At 30.6% G+C, this 12,298-nt stretch overlaps 1 protein-coding gene across 7 annotated transcripts in view; it reads right to left on the bottom strand.

The window, feature by feature from the left end:
- Positions 1–4,616: 4,616 nt before the first annotated feature.
- Positions 4,617–12,298, bottom strand: part of LOC135831225 (uncharacterized) — a 373,616-nt gene continuing 365,934 nt past the window's right edge. For all 7 annotated transcript variants that reach the window (XM_065343558.1, XM_065343562.1, XM_065343559.1 and 4 more), the window contains one exon: positions 4,617–6,083. In XM_065343558.1, coding sequence (XP_065199630.1) covers positions 5,992–6,083 — 92 coding nt within the window. In that variant the 3' untranslated portion in view covers positions 4,617–5,991. The remainder of the gene's footprint in view (positions 6,084–12,298) is intronic.

The following is a 12,298-nucleotide window of genomic DNA, read 5'->3' as shown; positions in this document are numbered from 1 at the left end:
ATTGATAAATGCGATGCAGTTTCACTCGGTCGAGATGATAATATCGAATATTATTCGAACGTGTTTGGTATCTAACATGCAAATTTTTATTCGTCGAGATTGCTTGAAATAGGCCTTTTTTGGCCCCTATGGGAATTTTGGGGGGAGAATCGAATTCCTACTTAAGAGGATCATCCGTATTTTCAAATTTGGACCTCACATTTCCTCCGGAATTGAATCGAATTTTAAGTCATTTCTTCGTTGAAAATGAACCAAATTTTGATTTTCAAAACTAGCCAAATTTTGCCAGCTGATGTATTTTTGGATGCCCTTTCAATATTAGTGAAATTTTCCTGAGCAGTGTGAAAACAATTTACATAGGGTGGTTGCGGGTTAGATGCCGGTGCGGGTTAGATGCCGGTGTGGTCACCAATCACTCCCTATCAACTCTTTCTGAAAACTGATTAGCACAGATTAAACCTTAAGGTGAACATAGTTTGTGTTAAAGTTTTGATCTGTGACGGTTATTGTTAACCTGGTTTGATTTGCAAATGAAAAAAAAAATTTATGTAGGTAAAACAGGTGATATTTTTTTCACGTAATTTTTGAAACGCATTTTTGCTCCAGAAAAAGTTTTCCAAAACGGCATGTAAGTATCTCACGCATAAGTATATACCTTGAACTAAAATATTCACGCAAATTTACGAAAATTTGTTTTGATTCTGGTGTGAAAATTGACCTCGCTATCTGATCCATCATTTTGGGATAGATGCCGGTTTTTGTGATCGGGATAGATGCCCCATAGTAATTAAATGAGAGTGAGGAAGGTGAAATTTTTTTTTGTCAATACTGCGGCAAAAAGTCCAAAAATGATGGTGGTTTGAATATTTTCAACTGGCGTGGTCAATTTTTGGAATTACATTCATTTTTAACACATATTGTCAATTCTTAAAAACACCTTTTTTATTTTTTGATTAATTAAACTTCCATTTTGAATTTTTGATGTTCATTTGATTTGTTGTGCATGAAATAAAAGGATTTCATGGAATTCAATCTTCCAAGAGCCTTTTTTGTGGAGATTTTGGGTAGAGGCATCTAACCCACACCAAATCGGCATCTAACCCGCACTGGGGGGATAGATGCCAGTAGGTGCGGGTTAGATGCCGGTCAAAAAGTGACCTTGTTTTTTTTTCAAATTGCAAAAAAACTACTGGGTAAAAAAAATTACGCTTTTAGTATAATATAGAGGAATAATTGCTCTACCGATTCGCGCAAATTTGAAATCATTTCGATGAAAATTATGGCCGTGAGGCTCGAAAAACCGCGACACACCGGCATCTAACCCCCGACTATGGGCATCTAACCCGCAACCACCCTACCTAATTAGGTAAAGTAAAAATGATTGAAAATTGATGTAATAAAAAATTAACCGTGAAAGTCTGTTGAAAATATCAATAAAAGTATGACAAATTTAAGAAAAAATCCCGTTAAATTGATGAAAAAGTAAGTATCTGCAAATTACATGAAAGTTGCGAAGGAAACCCATTTAAAAAATTTGAGAATTGATTTTCCATATTAGAAACTTATCTACTTACCTGGATTGTTATTTCAATTGGAAATCAGCTTTGAAATACTTTTCACTGAAATTAAACTTGTTGAAATGATTTATTTTTTCACTGAAATTGAGTGGGATTTCTTCAAACTTGGATAGCTAAATTTCAAATTTTTTTTAGAACAAGCTAATGACTAACATGAGTAATTTACAGTTGGAAATTTAATTTGACAATTTTCTGACTGATGAAATTTTGAAAAAAAGAGTAACTGTTCATAATGATGGTTTCAAATCTGTGCAAAAAGAATGTTTTGCTGGATGAAATTTTGCGAAGCAATCATTTAGCTCTCTTTTTCAAGTCTGGTAGTTTCACAAAATGACACATTTTGTTCACTTTGTTAAAATAATGAGTTTTGTCGATTTTACAAAAATGTCAAGTTTTGTTCATTTTACAGGAATATAGAGTTTTGTTCATTTTGCAAAAATGTTGGGTTTTGTTAATTTTACAAAAATGTTGGGTTTTGTTCATTTTACAGAAATGTCAAGTTGAACACATTTTACAAAAATGTTGAGTTTTGTTCATTTTACAAAAATGTTGAGTTTTGTTTATTTTTCTAAAATTATAATTTTTTCATTTTGGCAAACTGATTAATTTTGTTCATTTCACAGAAATGTCAAGTTTAGTTAATTTAACAAAAATGTTAAGTATTTTTCATTTTGCAAAAACGTTGGGTTTTGTTCATTTTACCAAAATGTCCAGTTTTTTTTTATTTCACAGAAATGTTGAGTTTAGTTCATTTTACAAAAATACCGGGTTTTGTTCATTTTGCTAAAATATCAAGTTTTGTGCATTTTACATGAATAACTAGTTTTACCAAAATGTCAAGTTTTGTTCATTTTACAGAAATGTTGAGTTTGGTTCATTTTACAAAAATAACCAGTTTTGTTTATTTTACCAAAATGTCAAAATTTATTTATTCTGCAAAAATGTCAAGTTTTGACTTTTGTTTATTTTACATAAATAACTAGTTTTACCAAAATTATAAGTTTTGTTTATTGTACAGAAATGAGAAATGTCAAGTTTTGTTCATTTCACAGAAATGTCAAGTTTTGTTAATTTTACAAAAATGTTGAGTATTTTTCATTTTGCAAAAACGTTGGGTTTTGTTCATTTTACAGAAATATCAAATTTCATTTATTTTACAAAAATGTTGAGTTTTGTTCATTTTACAGAAATGTCGAGTTTTGTTTATTTTGCAAAAATTGTAACTTTTTCATTTTGATAAACTGATGAGTTTTGTTCACCTGACAGAAAGCTTTTGGTAAAAACAATAAAACGTCGAAGTATTCAAGGGTCCAAAAATCATTTATTTTGATACCCCTACCTACAAGGGACCCTTTTAACATTTTGTCAAAAATAATGTCAAATTAATATTCATTAGTTTCAAAAACCAAGATTTTGATACCCCACATCACATGTCACATAATACCTCATTTCCAAATTTGGCCCCTGCCCCATGTGTCTTTTTTTAGGTACCTGAAAAAAATGATGTCAAATTCATATTCGGGAGGTTCATAACCTATATTTCGATACCTCACAATGTCATAAAACTCCTCCTCCAAATTTTGCCCTTTGTCCTTGAGGGTCTCATACCCTACCCTTGAGGTGCTCCTTATAAAGTTTTTTGCAAAAGTAATGCCAAATTTGAAATCTGGTGCTAAAAACCCTATAATTTAAGTATTCCACGTATCATATTAATTCAATTTCTACGTTTGGCCCTTACCCTCCACATGGACATCCTTTGGGTTTTACAAAAAAAAAATTGTCAAATTCATAATATTATTCGAGAGGTTTATGAACCTATATTTCAATACCCTACATGACCATCAAACTTGATCAACAAAGTCGGACCCTCGGCCTTGAGGGGCTCTTATCCCCGAGGTGCCTCTTGTAGATTTTTCGCTAAAATTATGCCAAATTTGAAAAATTAGGAAGTTCAAAAACCTATATTTTGGTACTCCACGTGCCATATAACCTCATTTTCAAATTGGGCCTCTGCCCCCAGACCCCCTTTTGGGTTAAACGACAAAATAATGTCAAATTCGTATTCTACAGGTTCGAAAACCTGTATTTTGATATCCCACACGACCAGAAAGTTCGTTTTGAAATTTTTCCTCCCCTACCCCCCCCCACCGAATCACCCTTTGAGTTTTGAGTAAAGATGATCTCAACTATTAACCCCCTTCATACAATTTGTAAATAACCCCACTCATTTCTGTGCAAATCACTTCACATTTAATTCGCCCAGGTCAAGAGAAAATTAAATAATTCAAAATGATGGGGAAAAATATTGAAAAATCGATAACCCCTGCAAAAGAATCGAATATGCAACTCTAAACACAAAACATGCTACCATTTGATGACCTCTCCTCCTCCCGCGACTGAAACGGGGGATTTCACGTGGCAGTGTGTTTAGAGTTGCATATTCGGTCCTTTTGCAGGGATTTTCGATTTTTCAAGAACAACCAATCAGAATCGTCCTAGAGTTGCATAGCAGTTTTTTGCAGGAGTTTTTCATTTTGCAAGGTTATATTTTTATTTTTCGATTTATAGACGAATAAAATTAGCAATTTTCAAATGAAAATGAAGGGAAGAATTTTCTAATTCGATCTAGAAAAGTTTTCAATACCTAGCGTAGAATTCAGATTCAAGGTCATTTTCGCGCATAACTTGAATGATTTTTGTGGAAGAGGGGAGGAAACAATTTTCAAATGAGCTTAATGATCATGTGAGGTATCAAAATATAGGTTTTCGAACCTCCTGATTACAAATTTAACATTATTTCGACTCAAAACCTGAAAAAGAGCCCTAGGGGGCAGGGCACAAATTTGGAATTGAGACAAATAGGGCACGTGGGGCATCAAAATACAGGTTTTCGAACCTCCTGAGCCCAAATTTAGCATCATTTCGTTAGAAAACCCAAAATACGCTTTGGAAATTGGATTAATACATATTTCAATATCGGAATTCTGTTAAGATTCTTTTTCTCTGCAGTGTGACCATATATAAAAAATAAAAACAAAACACAAATTAAAATATTTTTATATATTTCAAGCCCATACAGAAGCTGCTTATATCTCTACGTATATAATCTCATTAGTCCGTACTTTTTACATGATTAGGTTAATAAAGACAAAAGAGTTTACTTCGCTCGACATTTAATAATTTTCTACAAAAGCGCTAATAATCAACATTTTCAACATTTACCGCGAATTTAAGTATCATGTAAAATTAAAAATTAATCTAGGCAATCTAAAATTGTGACTAGTTCCGACTTACTTTTTCCTACAATAATTAATAAACTTTTTTCCGCGCGTGTAAATAATGGAAAATCACAGATATCGTGTCCAAACAACGACCAACCTGCACGATTCTCATTACAAATTTACGTAGAATTAAAAAAAAAAAAGAAAAAAAAAGTAAATGAAAATATAGTCGCACATGAACAAACAAACAAAACAAAAACACGAATAATTCACAAGTTAATACAATAAAACAATCAAAATTTCCAACAAATCGTTACATTATTATATTATTCCGAATTATTGCAAATTGATTTCAAGCTAATATAGATTCTGTTCTGTAATAAGGGCGGACTTGTTCGAACTAAGCATTTTTTTACGCTCAAAAAATATGTACTTATAACGGTAAAATTTAAAATGAACTCCCTTCGATGATACAAAAAAAATCTTGTAAAATTGTTAAATAGAAAAATATAAATCGATATAAAATAATACGCTAGTACCTATAGAAATAAATATCGAAAAATAATACAAAAATAAAAGAAAAAACGTTAAAAAAGAAATTAAAATCGAGTTAAATAGTTAAAATAGGTAGTAAAAAGAAAAAAGAAAAGGAAAAGGAAACGTAGGACGAATCAAGATTAACAGAGAGAAATTAAAACGTGACAAAAAAAAGTCTACAAAATACAGAAAGAAATAACTTAATTAATTAAAATCTCTTTTGATTATAAACGCCCAAGCTAAATGAATATCGTTTTGTAAAAGTAGAAAAAAAAGAAAGAAAGAAAAACAAACAGGTACGACATTATCGAGGAAGGGGGGGGGGAAGAAGGAAAGGACCTAAAATATTCGGTGATTAAATAAAACTGCCACGTCAGCGTACCTTTCGCGTATATTATAACGATCACAATCTCATTATAATGTTTGTTCGCTTCGTGTAAACACGTTCTCTAATCGGGCTTTTTAACTCGGGGAAAAATGAATGCGTGTGCTCAAAAGCGTTATATACTCTACAAGAAATTCGAGGAGAGAAAAGTTCCAATTTTTCATTCGCAAGTAATAAAACTAACGCGCTTCTCCGGCTGTTGTCTGCGCCTTCGGCAGATTACGAAACACGAACTCCAACCTGTGTTCGCAGGAGAAGCGGCAGCCTTCCGCTATTGCTGATCTAACGAATAATGCCTCGATCTTTTCCAAAAACTTCTAAAGAAGCCGCGTTTCTGCTGACGGGATGTTTCGCCGAAATCACCTGTAACATAAGAAAAAAAAACAAGTTTTAGAAGGTTAATACACGCTTAGGTACAAAGTTCATTTTGAAATAATTTTAAAATATGAATATATTTATTTATTAAAAGAAATAGGTAACAGTTAACACCAAAGTGTTATTTTCATAATAGGAAAACTTTTCTGTATTTCAAGTCATGATCATCGTAAAAATGAAAATTACTTTTCCCTTCAAGAGAAATACATCAAAGCAAGGATAACTTGAACGAAAAAGTTTATTGCTAGTTTCCAAAACAGAATTTCTCAATTCACATTTCAATAAAAAAAGTCTTCTCAGTTCAAATGATTGAAAATTTGTGATTTTTGGAGTAGCTATAGCTACCTACATAATTTGTGAAGGCTCCCAAAACTATAATTTTACATGCATTGGAAAAAGAGGCGGGAACGTCATTTTGTAAAATAGTGATTCTGAACGAAAAAAAAGGCTTAGTTCTTTTTGTAAAATGAACAAAACTCATCATTTTGGCAAAATTAACAAAACTCTACATTTTGGTAAAACTAGTTAGGTACATATTTATGTAAAATGAACAAAACTTGATATTTTTATCAAAATGAACGAAAGTCAAAACTCGACAATTTTGCAGAATGAATAAAATTTGACATTTTGGTGAAATAAACAAAACTAGTTATTTTTGTAAAGTGAACAAAACTTGACATTTTGGTAAAACAAACAAAAAATCAAAATTTTGGCAAAATGTAAAAAACCCGACATTTTTGTAAAATTAACAAAACTCGACATTTTGGCAAAATTAACAAAACTTGATATTTTGGTAAAACTAGTTAGGTACATATTGGTGTAAAATGAACAAAACTTGATATTTTTATCAAAATGAAGTAATGAACGAAAGTCAAAACTCGACAATTTTGCAGATTGAATAAAATTTGACATTTTGGTGAAGTAAACAAAACTAGTTATTTTTGTAAAACGAACAAAATGTGACATTTTGGTAAAACAAACAAAAATCAAAATTTTGGCAAAATGTAAAAAAACCCGACATTTTTGTGAAATGAACAAAACTTGACAGTTAGGTATTTATGTAAAATGCACAAAACTTGATATTTTATTAAAATGAACAAAACTTGATATTTTAGCAAAATAAACAAAACCCGGTATTTTTGGAAAATGAATTTAACTCAACATTTTTTGTGAAATAAACAAAAACAAAACTCGAAATTTTTGTGAAATAAACAAAACTTGACATTTTGGTAAAACTAGTTATTATGTAAATGTAAAATGAACAAAACTGGATATTTTACCAAAATGCAAAAAACCCGGTATTTTTGTAAAATGAACTAAACTCAACATTTCCGTGAAATGAAAAAAATTTCTGTAAAATGAACAAAACTTGACATTTTGGTAAAACTAGTTATTTTTATGCAAAATGCACAAATTTTATTAAAATGGACAAAACTGGATATTTTAGAAAAATGAAAAAAAAATGGTATTTTTGTAAAATGAACTAAACTAAACATTTCTGTGAAATAAAGAAAACTTAACATTTCTGTAAAATGAACAAAACTCGACATTTTGGATTTTGGTAAAACTAGTTCTTTATGTAAAATGCACAAACTTGATAAGTATTTTATTAAAATGAACAAAAGTCAGAATTCAACATTTTTGTAAAATGAACAAAAACAACATTTCAGCAAAATGAAAAAAACCCAACATTTTTGTGAAATGAACAAAACTTGCCATTTTTGTGAAATGAACAAAACTAAACATGTTTGGAAAATGAACAAAATTCAATATTTTTGTAAAATTAACAAAACTTGACATTTTTGTAAAGTGAACAAAACTCGACATTTTTGTAGAATGAACAAAACTCACCATTTTTGTAAAATGAATAAAACTAAATCTTTTTGGAAAATGAACAAAATTCAACATTTTTGTAAAATTAACAAAACTCGACATTTTTGTGAAGTGAACAAAACTTGACATTTTTGGTAAAATGTAAAAAAACTCGACATTTTTGTAATATGAACAAAAGACTCAACTTGTTGGTAAAATAAAAAACCCAAAAATTTTGTAATATCAACAAAACTCATTATTTTAGCAAAGTGAACAAAATTTGTCATTTGTGAAACTGCCAGACTTGAAAAAGAAATCTATCGTTTTGCAAAATTTCATCCAGCAAAACATTCATTTTTGCAAAGATTTGAAACTGTCATTATGTGAAACAGATCTTTTTTTTCAAAATTTCATGATCAATCAGTAGGTAAATTCTCAAAAATTAATTTCCATCAGAAAATTACTCATGTTGGTTGAAAAAAAAATCCATTGAAAAAATTACTCAGCTTGTTGCAGAGAAAATATTCGTCTTCCAATTACAATTAGAAATTAGCTATCCATGTTTGAAAAAATCCCTTTCAATTTCGGTGAAAAAAAAATCATTGACAAGTTCCATTTCAGTGAAAATATTTCAAAGCTGATTTCCAATTAAAATAATCTACGTAAGTATCTATGTATGGTACCTTCAAAGTTGATATTTTATTAGATCAATTTTCAAGAATTTTTACTTCGATTAGGTATAAATTGTTTTCACACTGGTCAGTAAAATTTCACTAATATTGAAAGGGCATCCAAAAATACACCAGCAGGCAAAATTTGACAAGTTTTCAACATTAAAATTTGGTTCATTTTTAACGAAGAAATGACTCAAAAGTCGATAAAATTCCGGCATTAAAACTGACATTAGGTTCATAATCAATTTTTGACCTCTTGAATAAATTTGGTTGTAATCATTCACAGCTGTTCTAAAGCCTCTAGCAGATTTTTGTGTTTTCCAGTTTTAGAAAAATGTTCATAAAAAAGGACAAAATGAAATTCAGCATTTTCAAACTCACATCAGATCTATTGCATTATTTGCATTTTCAACTCCTTCCGTCGATTTGGGTGCAAAAAATGTCAAAATTTGTTTCTACAGGCTCAACTTTACACTTTTGATTTTTTTTTTTTTCAATAAAAAACTTACAAATGTGTAGGGAGCTTCAAACTGGCTCGAAATTGCACCAATCGATTTGAGAGGTCGAAAATAAGAACAAATCCAATTCTAGTTTTCTACCTTTTAATTTGATCAAAAATATCGATTTTTCATTGGGGAAAAACAGAATTTTCAAAAATTAGTCACAAGTTGAAAATCGAGAATTCGTCACTTGAAATTTGAAAAAATGATGGATGTTCTGAACTTTTTGGATCAACTTTCGATAACCTTCACGATTCCAAACAATTTAGAGAATATTTCCTTTTTAATTTTTTGTTACATCGATTTTCACGTCATTTTCATCACTTTTTGATCATGTTTTTGATAATTTTAACGACTAAATTTCTTGAAAATACATTATAATAATTAAAATTTTCAGTAGTAGGTGTTTAGCAAATCGTAAAATTTTTCGTCTCCAAATTCCGATGATAAATGACTCATTCATTTTCAAATAATTAATATCTAGGGACTTCGATGGCATTGGCAAGCTATCTAATAACACGTCCAATTATTTCAAATCACTGCCCATAGTCCAATAATCTTTCTGCAAGCCATCTTTAAAAAAATCAACACCGCTAATATTTCAACTAGCTCGCCATGGCATTGACCGTAACACCGCCTCGAGCCACTCAGGTGTGTACACTAATTCTTAATGGAATTCTATTCAAGAAATCAGGACAAATTTACCAACTTTCACTGCCAAACATAAATTTTGTACATATACAAACTGTACAAACGTGAAAAAAACCGTCATAAGTGGACTTATATTATCACCATGCCACACCTCTAAGTCTAACCGATAAAATGTACCATCAAAGTTCCAAGTTCGAACATTCGCATCATTCCAAGTCGCAAACAATCGCAAGTCGTGAATTTCTAAAAAAAATAGGGGGTCTTCGCGTTGAAAACCGATAAAAGTCATTTCACGCCGTTTTTTTTTCTCGTCGACTTTAAAAATAGAAAAAAAACACCGTTTTAAAAGTCCTATACACCTATAGACCTACCCATCTGGGCCATGTACTCGTATAGTACGACAACGACATCGAAATTTACCTACGCGTTTCCTCACAAACTGCGGCCCAAATTCCATTATTTTTCTTTTTCGCATCGTCTCATAGTACCACGTACCATTTTCTTATCTCTTTGTATTCAAAAAGCATGGTTCGTCGTGTCGTTAAAAAGAGAAGCAAAAAAAAACATCAATTTTTACACTATGGAAAAAAAGCTCGCAGGCGAAAGCGAACAGGAACATCTCTCCCTTGTCATAGAAATGCTTTTTTTTACAACTTGATTTTTAATTTAAAATTTTTTATACAGTTTGCATACTTATTGCAATGAGAATAGAAACACTCTTTAGAATAATAGACGTGGATTTTTTCTCAAAACGTCGCGTAACATTTCGATAAAAGCGGATGCAAACAATTCGCAACGTTGTTGAAAACCCAAGACGAGAATATTACAGTCATACTATTATTGTAAATAGTGAAATGTTCGAGTTGTACTAATCGATAGGTTCGATCAATTGAAATAAACCACTGCGAATTGCACGCCCAGATTAGATTATATCGATGCCACCTATGACATTTTACAGTAAGAGGAGACATCCGTGTAATATATCAAAGATAAAAGGTATTAGGTAGGTACATACAAAGATGAAACATCGAAAGAAGAAATAAAAAGTTTCGCGAAGTGCAAGGTTGAAAAAGAAAAAAGCACAGCTATAGACGTTTTATACTCGTATGTAGTAAAACTTTCTATTTATACCAATGATAACGTTGCTGGTAGTTCTCGAGTCTCGACTCTCGACCCTTTCAGCATTTTATTCAAACGGGCTTTATGTTGTACCCTTTCCCTTCTCATCACACTTTGGTGCATGTTTGGGCACATAACATACGGTTACAATGTAGCATTATACAGGTACTTTAGAGATTATAGCCTGTGATTTCATTGTAGCCTATTTTTGTACCATTATATTCCTATGTACCTACTACCTACTTGTATAAAATAACCAAAACGTTAGAATATTCGTCGATGCTTTAATATAGGGATAAGAGAACTTACTCCAGCTTTAATGGGCTTCTTTATTTAGGTAATTTTGAAGTTGATTTCACATAACTACTTTCAGGTGCTTATTTGAGCGATCTAAAGGCATATTTTTTCAATTCTTTCATTCTAATTTGCAAGTCAAAATTTTCATTTGAAGTAGATGTTTTTCTTTACATTTTTAAAGTAAGTATGCTTCTAAAGCAAGACTTCTGGAAGAAATTTTTTCAAATGTTTCAATTAAAGGGAGGAGGAGAGTTCGAATTAATTCAAGCTAAAATTTTTTCAGGTCAAAATAAATCAATTTTTGAAAAAAAAAACAGAAAAAAAATGAATTAAATTAATTATTATAGGTAAAAGAAAAGAATGAAAAAATGACAAAGTTTAATTGAAGAAATAAAAAGATGCGGAAGAACAATCAGCAATTTTAGACCAAAAATACGACTCCAGTACTCGTATTTTGCAACTAAAAAAAAACACGGGACTTTTACAGACAGCCAAGGAAAAAATTAATTATTTTTTGGATATTTCAAGCAAAAACAAAAATTCTTTTGGAATTTTGTAAAAAAATTGTGACTTTCTGTCAATTTTTATAGAAAACGACACTTTTTCCAGCAATTTTGGAAAAACAATTTTATTTAGCAATTTTGGCAGAACATCCCTTTTTTTTCGTAATTTAGAAAAAAGAATAGAATTTTTGCATTTTGTCAAAATATAAGATTTGTTTTGGCAATTTTGATAAAAAAAAAACAGGCAACAAAAACAGGACTTTCAAGGTATGTACTTGACAATTTTGAAAAAAACCGGACTTCAGATTGCTGAGGCAAAAATCAATTCTTTTTAAATGTTTTGGCAAAAAATGGAAATTTTTTGGTAATTCTGGCAAAAAATACAAATTTTTGACACTTTTGGCAAAAAATGAGACTTTTTGACAATTTTTGAATTTACATCTCAAATTCAGTATTGCAAAAGCATCTATGCACTTATTAATTAATTTTCTCATTACTGGCTTTCCAACAATTACAATTATTATACCAATTTCAAGCACCTTATGAAAAAATTCAATAACATCGATTAGAAAATTTCGACTCCAGAATGGATATTATTTTATCTACCACGTTGAAAAATTACCCCCTTTCCTCACCCGAGTGCCATT

This window comes from Planococcus citri, chromosome 1 (assembly GCF_950023065.1).
Source record: "Planococcus citri chromosome 1, ihPlaCitr1.1, whole genome shotgun sequence".
Taxonomy (NCBI): Eukaryota; Metazoa; Arthropoda; class Insecta; order Hemiptera; family Pseudococcidae; genus Planococcus; species Planococcus citri.
Note: the sequence above shows the minus strand (reverse complement) of the source record. Positions and strands in the feature narration are given on the sequence as shown.